The following is a 26291-nucleotide window of genomic DNA, read 5'->3' as shown; positions in this document are numbered from 1 at the left end:
TACCTGTCCAATAGCATTCACGTAGGAATGGCTGTTTAGCTGATTGGTTGGAGAAGTGTTGATGGGACAGTTTCGGTCGGACACCCTTTGCATACATGACCGTTTACAAAACCTGGGCAGTGTATAAACACCAGATTTGTGTTCAGCGCACACACAGTACAGACATGTAGCGGACGGGGAGGATAAATTCAATTATTTTGACAAAAAGTGTTTTGATTTTGTTTTTGCTGACTCCACCTCTAAATACTTAAAATGTCCGTAAATGTCTGAGATGGATGATTTGACATCACAAGCAACTCAGTACCTGAGTATACAACAAATGTACCATGATACACTTGATTGTCAAATAAACTTGACTTGTTTCCACAAGCTGACCTGGTATCCCATGTTATTAAAGCCAAGCTCTACAGTACAGTCGCTGCAGAGCCCATTAAGATTCTATAATTGAGCTCAGATTGGACTGCAAGCACAGGTGCAAGGACCGGGGCAGAGTTTCTATATAGGGGAGGGGGGCGAAGAGAAGTCGGAGTCAGGGGACGGTGCAGTGCGGGGTGCCTGGGGTGAGCCTGGATGACAGCTGAGCGACTGAGGCTTTCTCTGGCTTGCCCTCATGGAGATGGGGTCAGTGAAAGCAACAGGGGAGGGGTTGGGGAGGGGGTGTGTAGGCCTGGAGCTATAGGCTTGAGGAATGCATGCTGTACCTTCGTCACCAGGCCCCGTCATAGTGGTGGGGGCAGGGCTTCACCGCTGGCACTGGGAGACGGATATAGACAAGAATTAAGGAGACAGAATTTGCTCTCTTAGCCTTGTCTGGGTTACTGGCATCAGCAGCTGAAAGGGTCCTCAGAATCTCCATCTCCCCCATGCTTCCATGACACATTTTACTCCCACCAACGGAGCTCGAACACAGGTGCTGCTCTGCCCAACACACACAAGGAATAAACAAGGCTCATAATTAGATCATGAAAAGACACCACTTCCGCCACCTGCCAACCTAAGGCCCAGTCTTTAGATCCTTTTCATCTAGTGTGATCACTTGCTTGTTTTGTTTCTATCCACAAACTTCCAATCAAATCTATTACTTCATAAGTTTGCCACACTTCTTTCGCACTGGGATACATTTTAAAGGTGTTTTTTTTTGCACTTCACTGAAGTCTGATTTAGGATTATCTTCTCATATTATGCCATGTAAGGCTGCACCATTACATTATCTCATTCAGATATTTAAGAGATGTTGTGCATCATTGTATACCCATTTTGCCTTGAATCCCCCCCCCCTCCTTATATATCCATTGAAACTTTTAAACGTTTATTTGTTTTATTTTTCAGATACAGCTTGCTAGAGAACAATTGGTGAAGCTGGAGCTCATCGTGAAGATATGTAACATTCAAATCAGTTACATTATTGAGGATGTAAACGTGTGTCAATCATGATAAGGCAAAAAACACCACTCAAATCATATATTGGCCTTTTACATAACCTCCACTCTTTTAAAGCAGCTGAGGTCAATGAGAGACTCCTGAAGATCTGGATTGCAGGATAAAGGTGGGTAAAGTCATCAAAACAGATGGTAAAAAGACAGTATGTGTTAAGATTCTTAAATAACAGTTCATGACAGATCTATACTGATGCTGTAGTGCGCAGGGCATATGAATATTTCTGGGAAACACTCCTCACCTTATTTCCAGTGAATAACTTATGGCCATACGTCGAACCATTAACTTCCCTGTCACAGGCTGCTGTTTACCAGGCAATCCAACATCTGATCTGTTTTTCATAGCTGGCTATTTCACATCCAGTACTCAATATAGACTTAATGAGTTGTTTTTCTTGAGAGAAATCATAGGAACCAATCTTTTTAGCGCCAATCCATCCTAAAATAGCCGAAAAGTGTTTTCCAAATGAGTCATGCTTGTGCGTAATGGTGCCCAAAGCTGTGCGTAAAAGTGGAACCGTTCGCTTGTTGACAACAGGAAAGTGCATGGCCCCAACTAACCTTTCCTCTTCTTTCCAATGTTTTGGATTTTGGTGATGATATATCGCATAACTGAACACTTTCTGGCACGCAGCCCCATATTCCAAGTTTGGAGAGAGGTCCCCTCCACATATAGGCCTACACACACCCCCCTCCCATCCGCTATCCAATCCTTACACGGGGACAGCGTCGACGCGGGTCAAGACGGAAAAGTCTAGACTCATATATATACGCCCTAAGGGCGATTTCTTGCTGAGTCCCTTCCAGTCTTTGCTACACTTCTTGTGTTGTCCCCCGAACCGGGAATTGTGTGTGCTTAAGGAACAAAGTATCTCCACCACTATCCGCTAAAATGGCACCCAAGAAGGACCCTAAGGCGGCTGTCAAGAAGGCCGAGCCTGCAAAACCAGCAGCAGCAGCTGCTGCACCTGCACCGGCCCCCGAGCCAGCGGCTCCTCCTGCAGCTCCCGCAGTCGACCTGGCCGCCGTCAAGGTATACACCGATAACGATAGCTTGCGTTCCGCTGTGTGGGAGGGATGGAGAAGGGTTGATGACTGGGATTTGACTTTTCCATTCACACTCAACAGTTGCGTGACAGAAAAAGACCGACTTTAGCGGGTCACAGAAATATGCATTGTTTTTCATTGGTTTATTATTTTACACATTTGAAGGAGGGGCAGTTTGAGAAGGACAGTGGACGACCATAGTGATCTTGGTGTCTTATTTTGTTTTTCAAACTGTTGCATAATACCCGTTAATTTTCATCTTGACATAACTGGCCAAGTAGCTTTCAAACACTCTTTAAGAGTTGATACAAATGTTGGACATCTTTGAGTGGATGCACAGTTTAATGGTCAGTTAGTGAGAGCAGCTGCAGGTTTGAAGGACAGCACACACAGACTTGTACAGAGGACCGATGGAGGAGGATTACTAGAACCATGGATAGCTCACCATGTTTTAGACCACGCCCCCAGCTCTCTCGCATTGGTGACTAAAGTGTGATGGTGCTCCAGGGTGACACCAAATGTGGACATGTTAACGCAGCTAAAGATGGACCTCCACAGATCGGGTGCCACCATGTTAAGCTAATTCTGGCAAAAGAGACAATCCCTGTGTAGACCTGATTAATAAGCCCAAAATAAGTGGAAATGCCTGGTTATGAAAATTACATTTTATTGATAAAAGTGGCCATGTTGTAGATTAAAATGGCATGTGAAAACTCCTTGTATGTTTTTTTACTCATGTGGTTGCTTTGTATTGGTTTTTCTAGATTGAATTCACCCCAGACCAGATGGAAGGTAAGTCCCTGAATTTATTCTTGAAACCATGTGACACATCCAATGTATAGAAAATTAGAAAAGCAATCAATATAATACATCACCATGTAGAGGACTAGACAAGAGAGTAGAACAATGTAGAATGGAATACTTACCTTGAAGATAAACATAAGCTCAATGCCACTGTGTGAAAAATGACATGGCACTGCATCCCATAGGGTTCATGACAGATGGTTACCTCTGTCATGTGTTTTGTTTTGACATTCCATGAGAATAACAGGTGTCTTGTGAAATGTTATAGTGGCTATTACGCTAAAAAAACATTAGTGTTGAATACAAATGTAGGAAAAATTTGTCACAGAAAACTAAAAACAGAAAAACAAGTGAGCTTTCAGCATAACGGTTTAAGCAAATACAATGTTTTTCATTTCTATACATCCCAAAGAAAGCATTCGCGAAAACTGAGGTATCTTAAAAAAATCATATAGTCTTGTTTCAAATCATTTGCCAGAGATTGTCAGCCGTTGTCAATGGAACATTTTCTAATTTGTGAAATTAAGTGAAACAACCGCAGTATTACCTAAAAAAGAATTTAAAAGCATTTGGAATATATCACTTATAAACCACCGCTGGAGACCACTGGTGTGGGAGGTCTTCCTTTTAATGACCAGAGGTCAGGGGGCCACACCTCTATTCAGTCAACCCTTCTGTCCTCATATTAACTTCAGGTTGTTTGTTGGTATCATGGGACTCTGTCACTTTATCTGTGATATCAAATCATGTGACAGGAGTCTTTATCCTTAATCTTGCCCCTGTAAAGTACTTTGAATGGCCTTGTGTTTGAATTGTGCTATATAAATAAACTTGCCTTGCCTTTATGTTTGCATAACCCTTCAACAATGTTAGCAGCTCATTTGGGGGATTATAGAGGGATACTTTAGATGAATTGAGGGCTGTTGTGTTTTGATAGGAAGAAAAACCTGCATGCCACTGGCCTCTTCTGCCCCTAGATTGGACACAGTGGCACCAGACCCGTCCTCTTCAGCTGGCTGCTTGTTACACTGCAGTCAGCATTCCCTACTGTACTCAGCCCACAGAGGAGCCTGGCTTTAAAAGGAGGGGGCTCATATTCTCAGCTATGTTTATCAATTCCAAGGTGGTCTTTTAAAAGAGCCCATGCTGAGAGAGAGAGAGAGAGAGAGAGAGAGAGAGAGAGAGAGAGGGGGGGAGAGAGAGACAGACAGACAGACAGAAATAGCATGAGGAGGGGGAGAGAGAAGTCAGAAGTCACCCCATAATATCACAACTTATAGCGTCGTCTTGCCCCTGGTCTATATTTCCCTTGGAAGTTTGTAGAGGAGCTGCTTCCACCTACTGGCAGGTGAAACTCAAAGCACTGTCTCCAACTGTTGTAAAATGCAGCTTACAAATACTATAGAAAAATATATACATATTTATAATAATTATTAATGCGAAATCAATTAAAAACACATATTGTAGCTATAGTTGGACACATTATTATAAAGGGCCCTAATTATTGAACCTCAATATGATAGTATTTTGCGGAAAAATAAAGAATATATATATTTTAAAACACTGCAGGAACCAAAACGGATAGGTGTAAGGCACATTTAAGTTTAATAAATGTAAACTGCTGGTTCACCACTACATATACCCACTGTTGTTTCAGGTGTTATATTTGGAACACCAGATGAAACAGTAGGTTTATATAATACAATCAATGGATGTTGTCCATAAAAAGTACAAAAAAGTTAAAATAATCATTTCCTAAGTTAATTTTTATTTTCCACGGGAGCAATTCCTTGTAAAGGAGTGACCATAGTAGATATAATACTCAAGTGGTATATGTATATTGTATTTTCATAATGATGAAGTCACAAGGTACACTCACTGCTGACCTCATTTAAAAACTGCCAATCAATGTAAACACATTAAATTCATTAAGTGTGCTATCCCTATCCTCTGCAGACTACAAGGAGGCCTTTGGTCTGTTCGACAGAGTTGGAGACGCCAAGGTGGCCTTCTCCCAGATCGCTGACATCATGCGTGCTCTGGGACAGAACCCCACCAACAAGGAGGTGACCAAGCTGCTTGGCAACCCCTCCGCTGACGGTAAGAGACTTATTTAGTATTTGTGCTATCATTCTCTGTGATGGCCTACATACTTCCGCTCAATTTTCATTTCCCTTCACTAGTCAGTCTGCATGTGCGGTATATTAGTGGGTTTAGTCTGCCAAATTTTTGGCGGTCCAATCAGCGAACAGAGGGAGTGGCTGAACAATGACGTGCGCCAGTTTCAGTTGTAGTCAGAAGCCGGCGCATGACATACGTCACGACCAAAAGAAACATACCAAATAGGATTATAGATGAAATATGAACAAATAAACTGTATCCGTCTAAAATGTCAACAACAAAAAAACCTCACCGTGATCCATCATGAACCTCCAACCCCTGTGGAGAGAAAGAGCCTGTAGCTGAGAGGTGGAAATGAATGATGTGTTGATGCTGAAACTGTGTTGACAAGGTTTTTGTCTGTGCGGTATCTGTTTTTCCGTAGTAAAAGAAAAAATAAAATAAAACCCTGCATGCCTGACACTGGATGAAACCACCTTTTGGTTTTTGTGTCCCTCTATGCAGACATGCATGCCAAGAGAGTAGATTTCGAGGGTTTCCTGCCCATGCTCCAGACAATCATGAACAGCCCAAACAAGGCCCAGTTTGAGGACTACGTTGAGGGTCTGCGCGTCTTTGACAAGGAGGGCAACGGCACAGTGATGGGTGCTGAGCTGCGTATTGTGCTGTCAACACTGGGTAAGTCATAGTCTCTCTATGTATGAGTTGGTGTCACTATATGTGTGTGTGTGTGTGTGTGTGTGCGTGCGTGTGTGTCTGTGTGTCTTTAATAACAGTTGTCCTCTGTCTCCCTCTACAGGAGAGAAGATGAATGAGATGGAGGTTGATGCTCTCATGGCAGGACAGGAGGACGAGAACGGCTGTATCAACTACGAGGGTGAGCCACAAAATGAATACATTTTATCTTCATATAACAATCATTTATATTCTACATTGTTTATGTATCATTCATCATACTAAATTACTCATGACAATAATTCCGATATATCGTTTTGAGGTGGAACCTGATCATTTTCGCTCCTGAAGTTCAGTTGACTTAGAGAATAGCACTGTTGAAACAGTTGTATGTCAGTTGTATGTCTTCTGGATCTTAAACTAAATAACAAAAACCCGGAGGATAAGGAAAGAAGCTGTTGAGTTGGATCATGGGAAATGTAGGATCCACTTCATTTTCATTTTTAAACATTAGAGACTTAAAATTGTGTATCCCGACCTTTGCTGCTTTCGATTTTGCCCATTCGTATTCAAATCCCCTATTGTTACGGAACTGCATTGCAGTGCATTGCTGTGTGCATTTAAAGGGATTGTCCCTTTAAACGCATACTCTGCATACCAAGGAAGTGAGATGATGAATTTTCCACTTTGCTACTTTATAAAAAAAAAATGAAATACTGTGTTTTGAAAAGTGCATTAGCCAGACAAAACACATTAATCGTTTTTTTTTTGTAATTTATGGATGAACAGCTTTCAAGTCTAACAAACCCCTTGGCCGACTTTATAATGATAGTTATTTACCTATTGTTCTCCACATTCACTCATCTCATTTCCTCTCTCTCTCTGTCCTTTTCTCTCTGCCTGATGCCCTGGTCTCCCGGCCTGAAGCCTTTGTCAAGCACATCATGTCTGTGTAAGGACCCTGAGCTGGTGAGCATCGTATATGTGCAGACCCCATGGTGTCACGACATCCACTCGCTGTTTCCTGTACCACCTGAGGAAGCAGGGGGGAAACAAAGGACAATGAGATGTCATTTCCTCAACCCTCCTCTTGTTTTTTGTTCGTGTTGGTGCTTTTCCCCCCCTTCCTCCTCCTCTTCGTCCTCCCGTTAAGGAGCCCTTCCCTAACTGGCCCATGAGATGTGTCTTTCCAACCTTTCTTCAACCAAGTCCCCCAGTCTCATTGGGTTGCTTTTTTTTCTTCTTTTTTTTTTAAAATCATCACCGGTTTTCCACAGCCGAACAGTGATAGAGGCGAAGGTAGGATAAGTATGAGAGCATCCCCCTTCCTGACACTTACTATCTGTCCATCTGTCCAGTGAAGTGACTGGTTTGGCCCAGGACTGGCCTGTGTGAATGCATCCATCATCAACCGACCCGTCCCATGGGTCTTAACTTATTGTTAACTTATCCTCTTGCCATTTCACAATAAACTTTTAACAAAGTCCCATTTTAATTTTCCAAGTTTTTTGACTCCCTTTATTTGATGCAAATCATTTCCATAAATAAACTAAAGGCTCATGCTGAAAGGAATAGTTTGAGGGGAAATACACATATTTACTTTTCTTGCAGTTTAGAAAGATTGAAACTGAATTGAAGCAATAGCCAGCAAGGAATAGTTTTAAACCAAACTTTTGTTACAAAAATATGTTATTGAATGTGCTAGCTGTTTTTTAGGCCTCATGCTAAGCTAAGCTAATTGTCTGCTGGTTGTAGCTTCGTATTTACCATACAGACATGAGAGTGGTACAGACATGAAAGACAGCAAGACTGTCCTGGATTTTGTTTGTGATCTGAATAGAAGACAGTACTCTGGTGTCCCTTTTTGTCCATTTTAATTGTCATTAATTATTGTAATTGGTGTCATATCAACCAGAGAAAAACTGCGTACATCTACTTGACCTTTTAAATACATTTACAGTTGCTGTAGGGTGATGTAGGAGACGGGAAGGGGGTGGGGGGGCACACGGAGATGGGGGTAATGCAGAAAAAACACAGAAGCAAACAAACGGTCGCAGGTGAGGGCAGTAATTAGGCAGGATATACCACAAATGTTGTCCTAAAAAGAAACCAGATCACCCAAAAACACTTTTTTTCCTAATGGATAGAACAGGGTCTGAGTTCCCTGTCAGTGTTTTTTTTCTTTCCTTTTTCTTGTGAATTACCTTTTAAAGTAATTTTTTTTTTCTTCTTCAAAATATTCACTTTTTTTTCCACTCACTTCTCCCACACGTTGCAAACAAAACACCCATATACGGTAGCATAGGTCGTGAAACGGCATGGGATCGGCACCAAACGCACACGCACACAGACACACTCCAGAGTAGCTGCGTCTTCCGTTTAATCTCAGGTTGCATTTGTCCTCGGACACCAGAGAGTCCTGATGAGTTGCAACGTCAGCCTGTGTCTTCGTTGAGGGAACGTCCGCACGGTTCATTCATGCGAGCTGAATATTTGCAGCCGCAAAGGCAAGAAACAATTGAGCCGTTTCCTTTTTAAAGATGGTGGTCTGTGGGTTAAGCTCCGGTGTTTTATACTGTTCTGAAGTACAAACAGGCGTCTACATTGAACTACTGAGCAGGTACTAGTGTATGCTGCTCTTCCACAGGACTGAGATGCATTCCTTAGCAACACCAATTCAGCTGTCTGACATTGTCACCAAGCATTACACTGTAAACAACTAATAACTACAAAACATGAACTTGTTGTATCTTTATCCAATAATTGAGGAAATAACTTACTAAAATCCTTCTTTTTTTTAGATTACAAAATAGCCTCTTTTAATATTAGAATCAATACATGCTTGTCATGACATGACCTAGTTCTTGCTGTAATGCAATTTTACAGGTATATTTTATAGCCATGATGTCACTTCCTTTTAAAATGTTTTTTTTAAAGGACATATAGATGGCAACAAACTTGTATTTGTATACATGTTTCTATATATTTGTTAAATATATTATATATTGGATGACAAGAGTGCCTTGAAGTAAGGATGCTTGATTTGTTTGGGGGGAGGGGAGGATTAGCTCCATGCACGTTTACTGAGCAGGAACAACGCGTGCTGCATGGTGTGCTGGAACACATCACTTCTTATTTAATGTTTAAAATAAAAGAAGCCTGTAGCTTGTATACAAACACTGATCCAGGACTAGTCAAACCAATACCTGGTTCCCACTTTAGATATACCATTTAATCTAAAAACCAGTGCTCAGACTGAACTATTCTATGCAACAGCATTCAAAAAAAGAGAGCGAGGCCAACAAAGTAAATCAGAAAAAGCACATTATTGGATTTTTTAAATAAAGAGGACCAGAGTACAGTAGCTCCTAATTCGAGTCTCTACTTAAGAGTGATGGGTGTTAGAAGAAGTGGGGGAGGGGGTGTTTGGAGGCTGTGTGAAGTTGGCCTCAGGGCTGCAGGAGTGGGCAGAAATGTTCAAAGGGATCAGGGGGGGAGAATGTCCGGGGTTTTTTATTAGGGGGGCGGGCTGAGCAGGAATCCAGAGAAGCAGTGTTCACAAACCCTGCTTGGCCAGAGCTGCGGTGACATCCTCAGCCAGAGTCGCTAACTGCGGGCACTCCATGGCGTTGAGGCTGCCGGAGGACGAGATGTGGCTGTCCCGCTGGCGGTGGGGAGACACCAGGCTGGACTCATCCGGGGACTGGACCACGATCTCGGCTCCATGGTCCACTCGCGCCTTGGCCTGGTCGCGAAACGTCAGCTTGTGGCTCTCGAGCTAACGGACGAAAAGGGGAAGAAGCAGTTCATTGTATTTATCGTGAATAATGAAAATATTTATATGTAACTCTGTGGGCTAGCTTTAGAAAAACAAATGCAAATAAGCGCTCTGAGTGAGAGAAGCGCTATATAAATAAAATGTATTATTATTAAATAGAACCATTTGAGAAGTTGACTCAGAGGGTGTTGCGCTTAGATGCACATTGAACCCAGCGCCTAAGTGAATACATGATGAACACATCTTTCAGCGGAGTGTTTGGAATAACCTATACATTATTGATTGATAGCAGTGTGTACTATACCTTTACTGCTCCCCTCGCAGGCAGGTGTTTGGGAGATTGATCTGTTGGAAAACCATTTTGCTAGATAGGATACATATATAATATTTTATGAAAACTTTAACTATTAGATTATTCTTCTATCTTTTATGATTATTTCTATCTGTTATGATTGTTTATTATCTATATGCTCTTCAATTCACTGGTCAATGGTCAAATTAAGGCAAGTCTGTATAAACATGACAAATAAGTCAAAACATCAAGTGTTTCTTACAAGAGTGTATGTATAGATCTAGAAAAACAATCTCCGGAGCCGTCACTCACCATGAAGCTGCCTCCACCAGGCATGTGATGAGCATTATCCCGGGAACCCACCTTAGCGTGGGCTTTGTCTTTGAAGTCCAACTTCACACTCTCTATACGTATGTTACCGCCCCCTGGGGAGAATTAAGGGATTGTAAAGTTTGTGGAGAGAGGTTAGAGACATATGCACAGGTTCACTAAGTACTAGTACTGAGATAGGGTGAAAAATGAACACTGGAAGGAGCATGCATGCAGCAAGCCTCAAAACATGGACAGAAAGTGACCAGAAGATGGGGCTACGGGGCACGTAGCAGCTCTCAAGGTGGGGCATACACACCTCACAGCTGAACGGCTCTGGAAAACTGTCTTAGTTTTGCATCTGATTTTAATGACATTCTTGCCAATTAAACGTTGAGTATGCAGTTCTGGAGGACACTTGTTGTCAAAGTCACTTTTTGTCAAAATCAGTGAATATCTCCATGACCTGTCCTATTGTGGTTGCTGAAAAAATAAATCCAGTGTAAAGGCATGTAAACAAGGGGTATGTAAACAAAGGGGGGCAACCGTAGCTAGCAACATACCGGTTTACAGAGCCTATAAGCAGTGTATAAACACCAGATTATTTTTCAGCACACACACAATACAGCAAGGGAGTGGATTGTGATGTACTGATTTTGACTAAAAGTGATTTTGACAACAAGCGTTCTGCAGAATCGCTGACTCGCCCTTAATCACTGGCTGTTATCTAATCATGCAGATTTAGACACCTCACGACAGCGCCTGTGGACAGATCTGTGGGGCTGTCAATCCAAATGTAGTTTGCTGCGTGCTTCCACAGATCAGTGTCGGCGCTTCATCTGACCGCAGTGTTATTTTAAGCAGTTAAATATAAAGTGCAAATAATCCTGTTAGAATTGGATTAGATCGTCTTTATTGCCACTTTACTATCAGCTTAAGGGCATTACAATTCCTGGCCTGTTCTCACAGAAAGTGTCTGACAGGTAACCTATCTGAGAGTCCTTAGCCCCATCTTATTAAAACATGATCCCTATCCAGATGATGACATCCAATCTACGGGCATTTTTAAAACTTTGTCTTTTTGTCTCATTCCATCACAATGCCTGGGATTTTTTTACTTATCGAGATCAAATATTCATATACAGGTAGCTTGGTAATGCTTGGTGTAGGGATAGTCCTTGAGAGTGTTCTAATGTAATACTGCCAGACGGACGTCATGTATGATTGGTTATCAAGATTCCCGCCCTTTGCAAGTCAAAGTAAAATTCCAAATGTGTCCATTCTATCCTGCCCCTTGCCTAAAATACAAAGAATGGGAACCAGCAGCCCTGCTTACTGTATTATGTGTTTTTTATTTTATCCTGGCACAATGACAGTCTGCAAAGAACAGCTCATGATGAATGATAGGAATCCTGCTATAGCGCACCAAAGCAGAGCTAAAGAGTCCCGGACATCCCCCTGTATGAATTCATGTTGCGGGGGTTAAGAGACCTTCTGGTCACAAGCATGCTTCATTAAACCTTTGTTCCAGCACCGCCACCCTCCGCTGTTACCCCACTCAGTTCCCTCTGACTGAGTGCAGGCTGACTTTTACCTGGCCGATGATGGATGTTGTCTAGGGAGCCACACTTGGAGGTCACGTGGCTCAAGTCAATCTTTTTGTTCTGTATCTGCACCTGGAAGAAGCAAAGCCAGGTAAAGACAAAGGTCAGAGGCCATTGTTCATGATGAGGTTGGAAACTCCTACAGATCTCAAATAAAGGGAACCCACGGAGGACCAAATAGTATCTTCCCTTTTTCTAAGTACAGTATCTTATCCGTACTAAACTCTAGCTGCTGTTTACAGAAAATAAATTGGGAATCAGCTGATATTTAGGAGGCGTAACGTTTTCCAGCACATTGATATCTAATTGAATGTTATAATTAGAAAACACAAGCAAAAAAAGCTCAAATAGGAGCAAGAAAATAACGATTAAATAACAGTCCTAGTGTTCTGCTATGAAGAGAACCGCTGGGTGTCTGTTAAAGCACCCAAAGCAAGATTCAATCCGACATTTTGTGCTGTAACTGTGTCTTGAGCAAAACTTTTTTTGGGCACATTCAGAAAACCTGTCAAAAAAATATGAACAACAACACTGGTGATTCAGTGTGAGACAGTAAAGTACGAATGCACAGTTTGAACGCGGCCACAGGCGGTGAGCGGATAAGGATATGCAGTGTTGTGACACACCCTGGGGATCTGAAGAAAACAAAAAATCACAGTGAGATATATATGTGAGTGAACCGATGAGACAGCAGTCAAACCGGAGCTGTATATCTTTAGACACAGCACACTGAACAAGAGGATATGTGTCGCGTCCAGAGACAAAGCGCTGGGACACGCCTACGGTCGGTCATCAAGAAGCCAATTAAGACCATCCGTAATTTTGTGTTGTATTTTTTGGTCTGCTTTCTTACGTTAAGTAAGAGGGGGCGGGGGAATGACAAGAAAATGTGAGACGATGATAGACAACGGAGGCCGTGAGCCACATTACAAACAAACCACAACACCACAAGCTCAAAGGGCAGTAAGCACTTTGGCCTGTTTATATACCAGTAGTCCCTTACACATGCATAACATATGGTTTAAAAGCTATAGTGCGTAACTTCTGTTGCACCCATGAGGAATTCGGAGTAATTACAACAACACTGTCGGTGCATCTACATCAGGTAAGCCTTCGGTGGTCGCGCAAGGATTTTATACCTTCTGCTGTATGTCCAGGTTTTTATCTTAGCAGTAGAATCAACAACTGAAACATTTCATGGTTCCTTTTGAGCTCCTGTAAACGCCAGTTAGTAAAGCTTAGCTTGCCATACATCAAAATACAGAGAGATTTGTGGAGCTGATAGGCTTATTTCACTTTGTGTCAAATAATGTGGCTTCAATGGCTTGAATGACATTCATGTATATGAAAAAGTTACGCACTATACTGTAGCTTTAAAGACAGAGTGGTTTGTGTCAGCGTGGCTGAACACAAGGCTGCAGGTTTCTGCTTGATTTATATCAAAAAGACACTATGTAGTATTCTTTTTTTACTACAGCTGGACATGAATGGTATGGTCCGCTTTGGCAAGAATTGTCAGTCGTACAGCAGTGATTCCCACCTTTGTACTCTTTGCCACTCATTGTGGATTTACCTAAGATATTCATCCTGTTGATGAGACACTTGCATGTTGAAAATCTGAGGCACAGAGCTGTGGGAATCTAACGCTGACACTCTGTCGTCATCAAACTATATACTGTATAATAAAAGAAGAAGGCTTTGTATATGTGTCTGTGTGTTCTAAATATTATTCTCCAACCGCTCATCTCATTGCCTTTATACTTGGTAGGGATGTTGCTGAGGACCCAAGGGAGTCCAGTGCCGAATGTGGGACTGTTTGGACCAGAGGTTCTGTAGAAGACTGTGTAAACAAGGCAAAAAAGGAAGAGAGTGCGCCGTAAGAGATGTAATAGACGAGCATTAAAATCCTGGCATGCAAGTCCCATATGGGCAGTACAGTTTAAAACAACACAGGTTTAGTTTTTGGTAAGCAAGTTTCGTAGTTGGTAATATATGTAAAAATGAAAGCATCTTCTGTTTATTTCTTATTTACATTTGGCTCCATCTGCTGGTCCAAACATGCCACCAACATCAAATTTCTCTCTAAGTTAAATGAGTGTTTCTGGACATATTGAAATAACAGTGAAACTAATGTTTGCTGAGCCCAATGATAGACAATTTCTTAATCCCAATGATACACACAGTGACCAATTTTGCCTACAGTATAGAATAGAATAATAATAAGAAATTGATTATATCATTTGATTATTGCAGTAACGGCCCTCCTTTATGATACATATCTCTGTTTCCTCCGTAACCTGGATTTGTCAGGTGCAAATAGATAGAGTTTTGGTGGGAAAATACTATCCTGAGGGGACTTATATAAAGCTAAGATAGTAGTTTTGATTGGTTAGTTATCATCAAGCGTGCATACCTGTGCTTTGTAAATGCACCACCCAAATCCAAAATGCTGATTGAGCTCACACTGTACCTGCCACTTTCAGATGTCTCTTGTTGGAGGCCAGGGGCTAAAACTGAAGTGATTCATACAGCACACTAACTGAAGATCAGAGATGTTAGCAAGCGTCTTTTTCCGAACTTCTGACTTATAAAAGATAAACACACAGGCTATGAATAAAATGTGTAAGTGTGCTTCTCTGAAGCCTTTAAAAGTGCGCCTCCACCAATCTTAGTCAAATTGAATATCACAGAACATTGGAGTGCTGTGTTCTGAGGATGGTGCAAAATGGAGTTAAACCTTGACACCATGATTACAGTGCACTACTGGATAACCAGTGACACTTACCCCCAATGTGCCTTTCCTCCCACTGTGGAGCACAGTGAGTCACCAAATTATCAGGCAAAGACAGTTTGTTTTCTTTTAAACCAAAATGGAACTTTACAAAAGAAAATTGTAGCTCTCACAGATAGAACGCTGCCACAGTCCTAAATGTTATTGTGCGCCGGAGGAGTAAAAATTCAGCCTTTAAGTATCAAAAGTCCTCGCAGGACACAAACCACTAATGGATAATCAAGAGCAGTCAGGTGAAGAGCACCAGCACTGCTGCCTTAATGAGTGAGTGACTACACGATAAAGTGGGGAAACTATAAAGCAAGGTGGAGAAGGACAATAAAACACACAAAGACACACAACACAAAAAGGAAAAAAAAAGACACAAGACAAGTAACACATGACATGAACACTGAGACAATGGATTTTGCGCACTCACGTTTCCACCTCGTGCCGAGTAGCCCCGCCTGTCCAAGGACCCACACCTAGACTGAACATGGCTATAGTCCAGCTTAACACTGGGGATGAGAACCTGTAGAGGCGGAGGGTCAGGAATGAGGCTGGGGAAAAGGCTCGGGCTTTTCCAGCACGGCACTTTATTTTAATTTGCTCCTAAACTACGGTGGCCCTGAGAGCTTGTACGTGCTGCAACGTGAGAAAAGGGCACGCAAATAGACTAAACGTAATTATGTTCAGTATTTGGGGATGTTACTTCAAATTGGTAAAGATTTTGCTTGCGCTTTTTCTATGTGTATGTTTTTTTCTCAAGTTGTAGTGAATTGAGCTCTCGGGGCTACCGTAAAGGAAAGCTTGTATCCTCCCACTGCCTAAATATTCTGTACTAGACCTCTGACCTTTGTTTAACTGTAATGTAAGCAGAAATATTTGATATGGTGGTTCCCCTGTTGCTCTGGACAAACATCATTCAATGTATACAATGACTCTAAGCCAACAGGCAGGAAGGACGTATCTCACTATACTATATATTATGAGCTTTGACCCTTTGTGTGTGCCTGGATAACGTACCAAACCTGGCCTTAGTTTCTGGTGGCTTTTCAAGCGGATCTTCTTGCCTTTTTGCCCTAGTAGCACCTTTTAATTTGAGTAATAAATTCCTCTTTTTTTCCTCATGTCCTTCAGAGTTCTTTCATCTTTACATACACACAATTAACTTCTCTCTTTCACTCTTACAATGGTGTGTATATATGGGTATGTGTATTGAATTGTTGTATAATGTGTATTTGATTTGTATGTGTTTTTGTTTCCTCTGTCAAGGCACTTGGTGCTTTGTAAACTACTGTTTTTAAGGTGCTATTATTTGTAGTATTATTATAATAATAATAATAATTATTATCATTATGCCTGCCTCTAGAAATTAACATAGTATTCTAGAAAACATGCTTCCCTGCAACAAACTGAAGCCAAAACTAGATAGTGTGCCACTGGGGGATTTGTAGGTGGTAATTGGCTTAGGTGCAGAGTATTTTGAGGTTTAGACCAATTAATTGTCACAATAAGAGACACCTTCTCGGGAACATACACACAAGACGTGACTATAATTTACTCAGTGGTTTTGCACTTCCTGTGTTTAGGCTCACGATGCAAAATAAAATGCAGCGTACACTCGAGAGACCATTAGCTTAGCGTTGTGAAGGTGATAAAATGTGAGTGCGCTGCGATGGCAAAAAGCTCACTGTAAAGCTGCAAGGAGAGAAAGCCGGAGTGAGAAGCAGACACAGTGGTAGAGTTGGTACAGTACATAAACGCTAACAATAAATACATTTTACCCAGCAGCACAGTGAAAGCAATGGGAACTACTTTACACAGGATAGGAAAAATACATACTGTATATGCATACATAAACATGTTGCGAAGAAAGGACAACAGAGTTCTACAGGAGAGGGGAGGCGAGACCACAAGGAGATAACTTGACCAAGTGATACTTTGAAATACTAGAATGAGGGAACATATATATCACTTATATATGCAAGTTTATATGACTAGTGCACTAGATAGTTATAGGAAAAATAAGAAGGGATTGTTTAGCAGGCAAAGAGTTTGTTTGTGATAAACTGAGCATATATTCACGTTTAACTTTAGAAAAGTTAAAAAATCTCACACAACTGTGAATTATGGGAAATTGTGTCTTTCGTTCAACCGAAAAACGTCCAGCATCAAAAATATTACGTGAAGCAAATTATCACCAGTGACCATGACTGGAAAAATCAGAGCTAGAACCAGGCAAAGGAAGAGCTAGCATTTATGAGATATGTAACTCTAATCTCTGTGAACATCTACACTAGCTGCTACAAGACTAACTACAAGATATTACCGCCCTGCGACCTTGGGCCCACTATGAACAGTAATAAAGGATTCAATCTGAAACTGTTGACTGATATTTTTAAAGCTAATATTTCCCTCTATTAACACCCCTCCAAATGGAAGTTCAGAAATAGCAAGCATTAGCTTGTAGGACTTAAGTTAACTTGCTCATCGATATTTGAGCAGGGTAGACGTTTGCCATCAGCATAAGGTTTCGGTCATCTGTCTTCCTGTAGCCATAAGGCTGTCTTGGTGCCAGACAGTTGGGTTATTTTGAGTTTTGTGGCACTGCTCTCACAGCAAGAAGGTGGCTTAAATCCGTACTGGTCAGACCAGTTGCAATGCTTTTCATTGGCGCCACATGTGTTTCTGAGTATGAAAATAATGCTTTAAAAAGAACAATTGTAAATGCAATCTTTAAAAGGGACCTTTTGTTATCCTCTCAAAAGATGCGACAGGGGAGACAATGAGTTGCATATAGGGTTGACGGGAGGGATTCAGGCAAGGAGACAAACTACGGGGCTTTGATGCTAGACCATCTGACTAGCCATGTATCCAGATCTGCACAGCACAAACAAACAGCAATTTGTTGCATGTCACTTTCACTGGACTCAAATACATAAATGCAAGAGGAACAAGCTGGAATTAAATTAGGTTTAATTCTCCAATATCGAAGGAATCAAGAGACGGAGGAGAACAATTGGTTCACGGCAGACGGGTACATACATTTCCTCCATGGGGAGTGGGCTTCAGATTATCCTTGGAGCTGCATTTTGACAGCGCATGACTGAAGTCCAGCTTCTTGTTTAAAATATGAATCTATGGAGAAATACAGAGATAGTTTGGGCCTCTCACATGGTGCATATGGATGAGTGCTTGTCATAACACCACTGGGAAGACAGATTGTACTGTATATAGAGGATGCTGATGTATAAAAATAATTGTAATCTTTGATAAGTCACATATCCTTTATGTGTGTGGTCTGACATGTGGGTTCCAGTTCTCTTTGGTACCACTGTGCATTGCATATAAGTAAAGGAAAGTAATATAATTTTACATGCACATGCCTCACCTTACTATAGGAACAGGCAAACAAGTGTTTATACTTCAGAACTTTAGTGTGCAGCACGTTCTTTGATTTAACGACCTTTGCAGCGTATATTTTGAACTCTAATTTTTTCACCAGTTTTTTTCCCCATTAACTGGTGGAATAGACTATCTGTTTCTCACTCTTATTATCCCATGTTTTAATTGATAAACAGGCCAAAAATGGACCATAGGTTTAAAAAAAGGCTGCAATGTGCACACAATTGTAGACCTTCTACAGTTCAATGCTCGTCACAACAATTCTATTATAATCAATTAATCAATTTAAAAAAGATATCATATGGTAAAATTAATTCAAGCGTTCATTCACTCAAAATACTGACTATATTTATGTATCATGTCCTTATAATCTGTTATACTATTTATTCCGTGCCTTCAGATTTTCAGATTCTATTTGATTAGCAGCTAAAAAGGCCAGTCAGCACAGCAGGAGCTCCGATTGGCTTGATCCAAAACAGCTCCTACGGCTGTGCTATGCGGGTTGGACATAATTTGATATTTAGAAATTCCAATATCAGTCTATCATGTAAAGAAAACGTTCACTAAGTATTCATTAGAAAAATTTAATAATCTAATTTCTTTTGACTTTTACTTCATGACTGCATCATTAAAATGCAAATGTAATCAATCAAGAATAGGCTTTTAAAATGTAGCACTGTATTAATTGATTAAAATTAAACACTGTCTTATCCAGTCTCTATAAAAAAAAGAAGAAGAAATACATGGTGCCATAATGAAGCAGTGCTGAGGTGTACCAGCAGGTCTTGAGTCCAGGTGACACTTTGTGCCGCTGACAGACACAGAGTAACGGAGATGAGGCGCAGCACTGACTTCCAGATCCAAGAGGCCTTGTGTTTGGCCTCTGTCGGCATATTTTGGTCCTTGTGCTTCTATGAGGACAACCATTGGACAGGTCAGTGGCCGGCTGGGCAGAGGTCTGCTATGAGTTGGGGGGGAGGCTCAGCTGCTTGGGAAATTGGAACTATTTGAGCTGCTTGGAACTACTAAAGGTCAGGAGAGGAGTATAATGATGTTGCCTATACCATTTACCATCCTTAAGCTAAAAAAAAGGCAATCAAAAGCTTAATAAAAAGAAACTAAGCCTAAATGTTGGTCTAGAGATACAACATACATACTGTATGCCTTCAAACCCCTTGAGTCACCTCATCCAAAGACCATTAAGCCATTGCCTTAAGAGACTGATTCTGGAGCTTGTGGCAAAAGGAAAGCTGGTGAATTTGGACATTTGCTCTGGCCGGACAGTCCCCCCTATGTTTAGACAAGCTGCCAACACTGTTTTGTGTCCGATAGGAGACACCTACCATCACCCAAAGGCGACACAAGCACACACAGACAAACACGGCCTGGTGTAAACAGTTTTCTAGACAAGGACAAGACATTACGTAAGAATTGTCTGCAGTAAAGGACATCTACTTGAAGGGCAAAAGTTATACGAAGCAAATCATACTGTAATGTATTATGGCTATTGTATGTGATAAAACTGTTCCGTTCGTACATTTCATGTCTAAAATTGTTTTATCACAAAGTCCGGATTGAGTAAGGTTGGTTTCCGGGTTTATTGTGAAAAACCAAAGGAAGTGTTTTTATTTGTATAGGTTACGATCTAGTGACAGGGTGTATTTACGTAGAGCAACAGATGGGTGAATGTGTATGCGTCTACAATGACGAGGTAGGCTCCTCCTATGAGTTTTCTCGGGATAGAGACGCCTCTTTGCTTAAAAAGCAGGAACGGCGGGGAGAGACGGGCGTTGGTTTCACAACTCGGTGACATACTCTCTATCTCTCTCTATCCAAACACAGATGACTTGGTCAAATGGTAAACGAAAAAAGGGGAAAATTATAGAATAGGAAATCGGATAGAATGTAGAGGAAGTAGCAGGATATTGGTGGTCTAACAAGGCTCCTTTAGTTGGGCAATACCTGTTTAAGTCCTTATAATTTTTGAAGATTTCGGAGTAAAGCTTTAGACGATACTTATTTGGCATGCATGCATATGTCTTTGTATCGTTTCAAGATTTACAAAAATTCGGAAAAGAGATCAAGTCAACGGATATAATGGGCAATAGAAATACCTAATTTGAAAAGTATGTAGGCATATAACCTTTTCTGTCTTTTCTGTCTTTCTGTTATATGATGTTGTAATATCATGTAATTTGAATAAAAACCAGTAAAACGTTCCGCAAGTCTCCGTCACCGTAGTTTATGTTGAGAAGCCAAGGACCTAAATAGAGTTTTTTACAGCCGGACGAGAGTCGCCCCGATGAGAACACAGCGTAAATTAGGTAACCCTTGCACCGCCTACATAGCTGACAACACTACAATTACATAGTCTCATACACCTAATCTTTAAAAATAAAAGAATAGGTTATAAATACCTTCCCAGATTAAACTAGATGTTTAAATTCTGAAAATAGTATATCTGTTCTATTTTACTAGAAGGGTGGTTTACAAAACTAAGTTACTTACAACTTATAAGCAATAACTTGTGAATGATATCTTCCGTGAAAAAGGAGGAGGATTTTCTGAAGCAATATTTAAAAGGGTTTATACTACACGGAGATCGGCATCATCATTAAGGATGAGGGGGTTTTGATGAAGTAAAACGCTGAACACGGTGGTATATATTGAATATTGTACTTTATTTAGAAGTAAACTCAGGTAGTCCAGAGGGTAAACCCCGCGCTTTTAACCGCAGAGGACGGCATTCGCATCTCTTGCAGGAACCGTGGTGAGAGGAGAGACTTCTTTATGAAGAAATAATAAACAATTAAAGCATCGTGTTACAAATTGGTTAATACGGGTTTGATAGGACATAACTAATAAACTTAGATACTAGCTTTTCATTATAGATCAGACTTTGGAAGTCGAGATCGCGTCAATACACATACTGATTGTAGCCACTTTAAATGAAGATGGCAATGCTAGCTGTTAAATCTGGTTGTTGTAACTTTGATTTATTATCCAATCATGACAATAACATCATTATCTGCATGGCGGAGTTCCATGTGGCCTACCTATGCTCTCAAGGCAACCTCCTACAAATGCTGACATTGCCTAAGGTGGGTGGTGACATCTTCTCACTACATGACCCCCCCTCCCCCCTTCCCCAGAAAACTTCGAAAGAGGCTTGCATGTCAGACTCAACAGTGGCATCCTCGAAACAGCATAGTAACTGATTCTGACATAGCGTTAATGCTTGCACACACGCACACAAACACACGTGCACAGAAACTCCACTCCAGGCCATTTCTCCTGCCGATGACAGGCAGGCGTTTGTAACATGATCCCTCCCTATTTTGTGGCTGGCTGCACAGAGCAGCGCAGAGGCCTGGCAAGTCGTAAAGATGTCAGCCAACCGCTTAGACGTCCTAATCAGGGCGTCATCGAAGGCTTGTAAGAGCTGATAGCTACAGACACACTGCAGTTTTCATCACTATTTTTCCTGTTTTGCAGCGCTGACTTTGTGTTTCGAAGTCATGCTAGAACAAAATATTTGTCAAACTACTCGGTATACACTCCAAAACGTCATGCTAATGCAGATTACGTGCAGTAACAGAAATACAATTCAAGCGCAGATGTCTGTAAGCTGAAGTGCTATCCTCAACTGTAAACTGAAGTGCTGTCCTCAATTCACTGAGGGGAAAAAAACTAAGTGGACAAATGCTGTTCACAGTTCTGACAAAGTTGGGTCACTTTTCTGTTTATTGAAATTTGGGGTCTCAGACATGTAACATTTAGGGGTAAGGCATAAGTACACATCTATATTTATATTTATAGAAGCCTGATTTATTTTAACCCTGGCAATGTTAGAAGTTTGGTGAAACCATCCTAAAAACCTCTCAGCAGTGTCTCAGTAGTATTGGTCCATGGCAACACAGCCAGAGACCATGGGTGGATTTGTGTGACTTATCTGAATTATATTAAACCTGCCATTTTCCACTATTGGAGGACAGATGACCTTGATTGGAGGACCTTGATACAGTACATCCATCGTCAGACACACCCAGGCAACCTTGAGGCTCCTTTCAGACATCTTGCCTTTCAACAAATGTATGTCTGTTATTGTCTCACCTTACAGTCTTACTTCGTTACACAAAATCTAGTGGACGTTAACCAAACTGCATCAAAACAATGAAGTGAATCAGCTTAAAGCTGCAAAGGCCTGCAGAGCTGGGCGTTGCTTGTCAATGATCTTATCTAAATCAATGGTAATATCCAAAGTATTGCTTTAAAATAAAGCTATAGGGTAGTCATTCACGTAAACCTTTATAGAATGTCAAGGGAAAGTTCCTCAGCAGTCACAAAATCTTTATTTTCTAAATTGCTTATAGAGTTATAATCAATGCACGTTCTGTGGTAAATGGTTGCGAAAATTAACTTTTACACTGGTGAGTCAGCAGGGTGGAGGACTAGCAGTGGAACGAGACAACTAAGACACTAAAAAGACAATAAGAGTAAAGAGGTGGTAGAGAAGGGGCAAGGGCGCAATAAACATATCGAGGAGAGGAGGAGAGCCAGAAGATGTTAGACAATACCACATTTTGCAATGCAATTTTTTATTTACTGCTGGACTTGGTGCACTCCAGTAGTATATTCTGCAGATTTGTACTCCTACATAGAGAAATGGCAAGGTTGTTGTGTGTCTCTTGTTCAGTCTTTATTACCACTGAACCCTTAACTGTTCCTTTATGGTTTAAGGACAGAATCCAGAGTAAAGTCTGGTGGGAGATATTATAAAAGTTTCTTATATTTATAGGTCTTCATGCAAATTATATCTGCATTTATATAGACCTCAGCAGGGGGATGCGGTCACGATTGACAATTACCACCTCCGACATCATAAATGAATCAAGGAGAGACACATGACACACGTGAAACCAGTAAAGACTAGTAGCAAAGTTGCAGAGGATAAAATAAAATGAGAGAGTAGTTAAGGTAGAAGATCAGAGCTTTTAGGAGGAAGTGAAGAGGTAGAAGAGCGTCACCTGTCCTCCTTTAGGCTGGTACTTGATATTCTCCGTGGAGCCGATCTTGGACTTGATGTTCTTGAAGTCGGGCAGCGGCTGGTTGATGATGCGGAGCTGCTTGGGCGTGGTGGCGGGCGACTTTGGCGGCGTGCGGACCACGGCCACCTTCCTCTCCTGGGACATGAGGCTGAGGGAGCGCGGGGTTAAGGGGGTCCTGGAGGAAGAGGAGTAGCTGGGTGGTGTGCCCGGGGTTATGCCGGTGGAGCCCGGGGTGCGCGGGGTGGAGTGGCCACTGCGGGCCGAACGGGAGCGCATCGATTGTGTAACTGGCAGGAGAGGAATATAAGGGGGGAGATTTTAAATGCCAAAGAAAATTTCAATTGTGTCTGATTCAAGTCTCTGTGGGGATGAAAGTTGATAGGGGTTGTTGAGCAGTGAGTAAGACTCGATGATGATTAAGAAATGGTAGGCTTTTTGGAAAGTCACTTTTTAAACCATGAGATGTTTTGTAAATAGGACTTTAAACATACATGTTATGACACTGAAACTTACATTTCAAGTCTCTAAACAATATACACTGACTAACTAAAAGTCAGTGTATATTGACTAACTAAAAGTTAATTAAAGGTGCTCAGAGGAACTTTAAGTTTATTTTAATACTTGCACCTCTTTGGACAAAAGCGGTAGTGTTTTTACCACGTCAGCTGTAGTTCCTGGGTGAGCGTACCCATGATAAAGGCATTAAGAACCAGAAATATATATAAAAATATCAATCTTTGCACTGATGGTCTTGTTTGCTGTTAATGTATGATCATCAAAGGAAAAATTTTACTTTTTCAGAAATATTTAAAAGTTACTCGTAGCACCTTTAAGTACAATAACAAAAACCTGTGCAATTTGATGTAATCCAAGACAGTATACCCCACAATGAATCCTTTTCTCTATTATAGTAACAATAGTATGATGAATCCCCTCCTACCTGTCATACTAGGGGCTCGTCCTGTCCTGTGCTCTGCCCTCATCTCTGTGCGAAACGCTACAAGAGGCAAAAGAGCAAAAGTTTCTGTTAGTACTTAGGATGTCGTTTTCCGATTGTATTCACCTGGATCTGTGGTAAAGGCCAGTTGAAAATAGAACATCAACACACAGTTTGACAAACACTGAAATGATAGATTCAATAAATTCTCAGCTAAATTGGTATTAAATATAACAAGAGATAATACAATGACATTGTTACAAGCAGAATTTCAAGACTAGTGGCATGCAGTATTGTGTTGCATTATGCTAACGAGATATGATTTCTCGAAATAGAATGTTCATTATTGTAGATAGGCCTACCCATATTAAGTAGGTAAAACATAATAAATAAAACTCTCGGAATGTGCTGAACAGAAGCTAAATGTAAGCTCTCAGCATTAATATTATCAGTATTAGTACAGTTGAATTTACTGTACATGTTCTGGCTGTTTCTCTGGGCAGATAGAGCTTTTGGACTATCTAATACCACTTAAACAGCTACACGGCTACTTTGTAAAGTAAGTGGTTCAGGTTACTTTATTTGTACCCGTAGGTGAACGGGTTAGGAGTTATATAAGGATATTATATAAGGATTTTATATAGTATATGTTATAAGGAGGATATGAGGAGTTGCAGCCTACATGTGGGCCTGCGAGGAGCCGTTGAGCCAGAGCTGGTGATGGAGGTGGAGCTCTCCTCGTGGTCATGATGTCGGCGACTCAGACTGGAGGCGTGACGAGGCAGAGAGGACCTGTTGTCAGGGCTCCAGTGACCCCCTTCCTGTTGGGGAAAAAAGAACCAGAGACAAGGGGCACATCCTTAGGCCAGTAAAAGGCTGTGGTTCATTTTCAATCAAGTTAAAGTTCAGTATTTTTGAAGTGGGGTTGTATGCGGTGATCAGCGAAGTCACTATGAGGAGTTTGTTGGGGAGATGCCGCTGAAGAAAAAGTCAGAATTGTACTGCTGCTTTTTTTCACCACATGTATAAATACTTGCCTAAACAATATATATCCATTCAATTGTAACCTAAATTTTAACAGATATTGATTTTTTAGGAAAAGCTATACGGTATATGGTGAAAATCGTTGTTTTTTTGCAGGCCACCTCTACAACAGTACAATGCTGACCTCCTCTACAGCAAAATCTCCTCCAAACTCCCTAAAATGACTGTGCTGATCGCCATCTCCATAAGGTAACACATTTACTATACCACATCAAAAATACTGAACTATCCCCCTTAAGCTGGGCAATATTTAAACACATTTTTTAAACAAATTATATCAATGTTTTTAAGTTCTTTCCAGAACATCTTCAGTTTAAGTGCTGCTTCCCCATTCACCTACCTTGGCTATGAGCCTTTGTAATACTACAGAGCCTTGAGGCTCTGCTGAGAATGGACGAGGTCTATCTAATGAGGCAGCCACTCTGGATATGGAGGTGGGGATCTTTGTTAGTGGCAAACGAAGGGCACGGCACTGAGATGGTACAACGATGACACCCAATGGGTGAGCAGCACGGCACCAAAATACAGGACACATGGTGACAAAAAGTGGTGACAATAACAATGCTTTGACATGCATTATCATCAGTCCACAAGATCTGATGCACAAGCTGTGGGATGAGGATTGAGACATAAGCATAGGATGCTGCAGGTTTAGCATTTAATCATAGCCCGACTTTCATAAAATAAGCATCCGCTGTGAACATGTCAGTAAGAAATAAAATATGTAGGGGAGAACGGGGGAATCTGAGGCATCGGGTAATGTGAGCCACCCCCTGTATCTAGGCAACGGAAAACATTTTTGGTCATGTGAGATATACGTTTTCAAGCCCCTCTCATTTCCCCATGGCCCTGAAAGAGAGGACCTCATGGTGCTGTGGTAAGCATGTTTTTTCACCAGAATAGGTATTTTGCATGTAAAAGTAAATTTTCTTGCTGTCAACTTAATCAACTGTTGTGCCAAAGCAAATGTATTCACGTAGAAAAACTTCTATCATACGTGTTGATGAACTACCAACAT

The 26291-nt window shown here is 41.2% G+C and overlaps 2 protein-coding genes across 2 annotated transcripts in view; one reads left to right on the top strand and one right to left on the bottom strand.

The window, feature by feature from the left end:
* The first annotated feature begins 2222 nt into the window (after positions 1-2222).
* Positions 2223-7572, top strand: myl1 (myosin, light chain 1, alkali; skeletal, fast). Its single transcript, XM_080038568.1, has 6 exons — positions 2223-2469; positions 3248-3275; positions 5244-5387; positions 5913-6086; positions 6208-6285; positions 7011-7572. The coding sequence occupies exons 1-6, from the start codon at positions 2329-2331 to the stop codon at positions 7037-7039; spliced, it is 594 nt and encodes a 197-aa protein (XP_079894694.1). The 5' UTR covers positions 2223-2328; the 3' UTR covers positions 7040-7572.
* A 2067-nt stretch (positions 7573-9639) lies between these two features.
* map2 (microtubule-associated protein 2) overlaps positions 9640-26291 on the bottom strand; it is a gene marked incomplete at both ends in the record, with an annotated part of 36819 nt that continues 20167 nt past the window's right edge. The window contains 8 exons of the mRNA XM_080038433.1: positions 9640-9861; positions 10466-10578; positions 12057-12138; positions 15276-15368; positions 17885-17977; positions 23272-23579; positions 24233-24289; positions 24912-25050. Of these exons, the coding sequence (XP_079894559.1) occupies positions 9640-9861; positions 10466-10578; positions 12057-12138; positions 15276-15368; positions 17885-17977; positions 23272-23579; positions 24233-24289; positions 24912-25050 (1107 nt within the window). The remainder of the gene's footprint in view (positions 9862-10465; positions 10579-12056; positions 12139-15275; positions 15369-17884; positions 17978-23271; positions 23580-24232; positions 24290-24911; positions 25051-26291) is intronic.

The sequence above is a fragment of the Ammodytes marinus genome, assembly GCF_949987685.1.
Source record: "Ammodytes marinus genome assembly, chromosome: 12".
NCBI lineage: Eukaryota > Metazoa > Chordata > Actinopteri > Uranoscopiformes > Ammodytidae > Ammodytes > Ammodytes marinus.
Note: the sequence above shows the minus strand (reverse complement) of the source record. Positions and strands in the feature narration are given on the sequence as shown.

Coding starts and splice junctions, on each gene's coding strand:
- myl1 (XM_080038568.1), top strand. CDS start 2,329: ATGGCACCCAAGAAGGACCCTAAGGCGGCTGTCAAGAAGGCCGAGCCT. Junction 6,087..6,207: donor TATTGTGCTGTCAACACTGG/GTAAGTCATAGT, acceptor CTCCCTCTACAG/GAGAGAAGATGAATGAGATG. Junction 6,286..7,010: donor CGGCTGTATCAACTACGAGG/GTGAGCCACAAA, acceptor CCCGGCCTGAAG/CCTTTGTCAAGCACATCATG.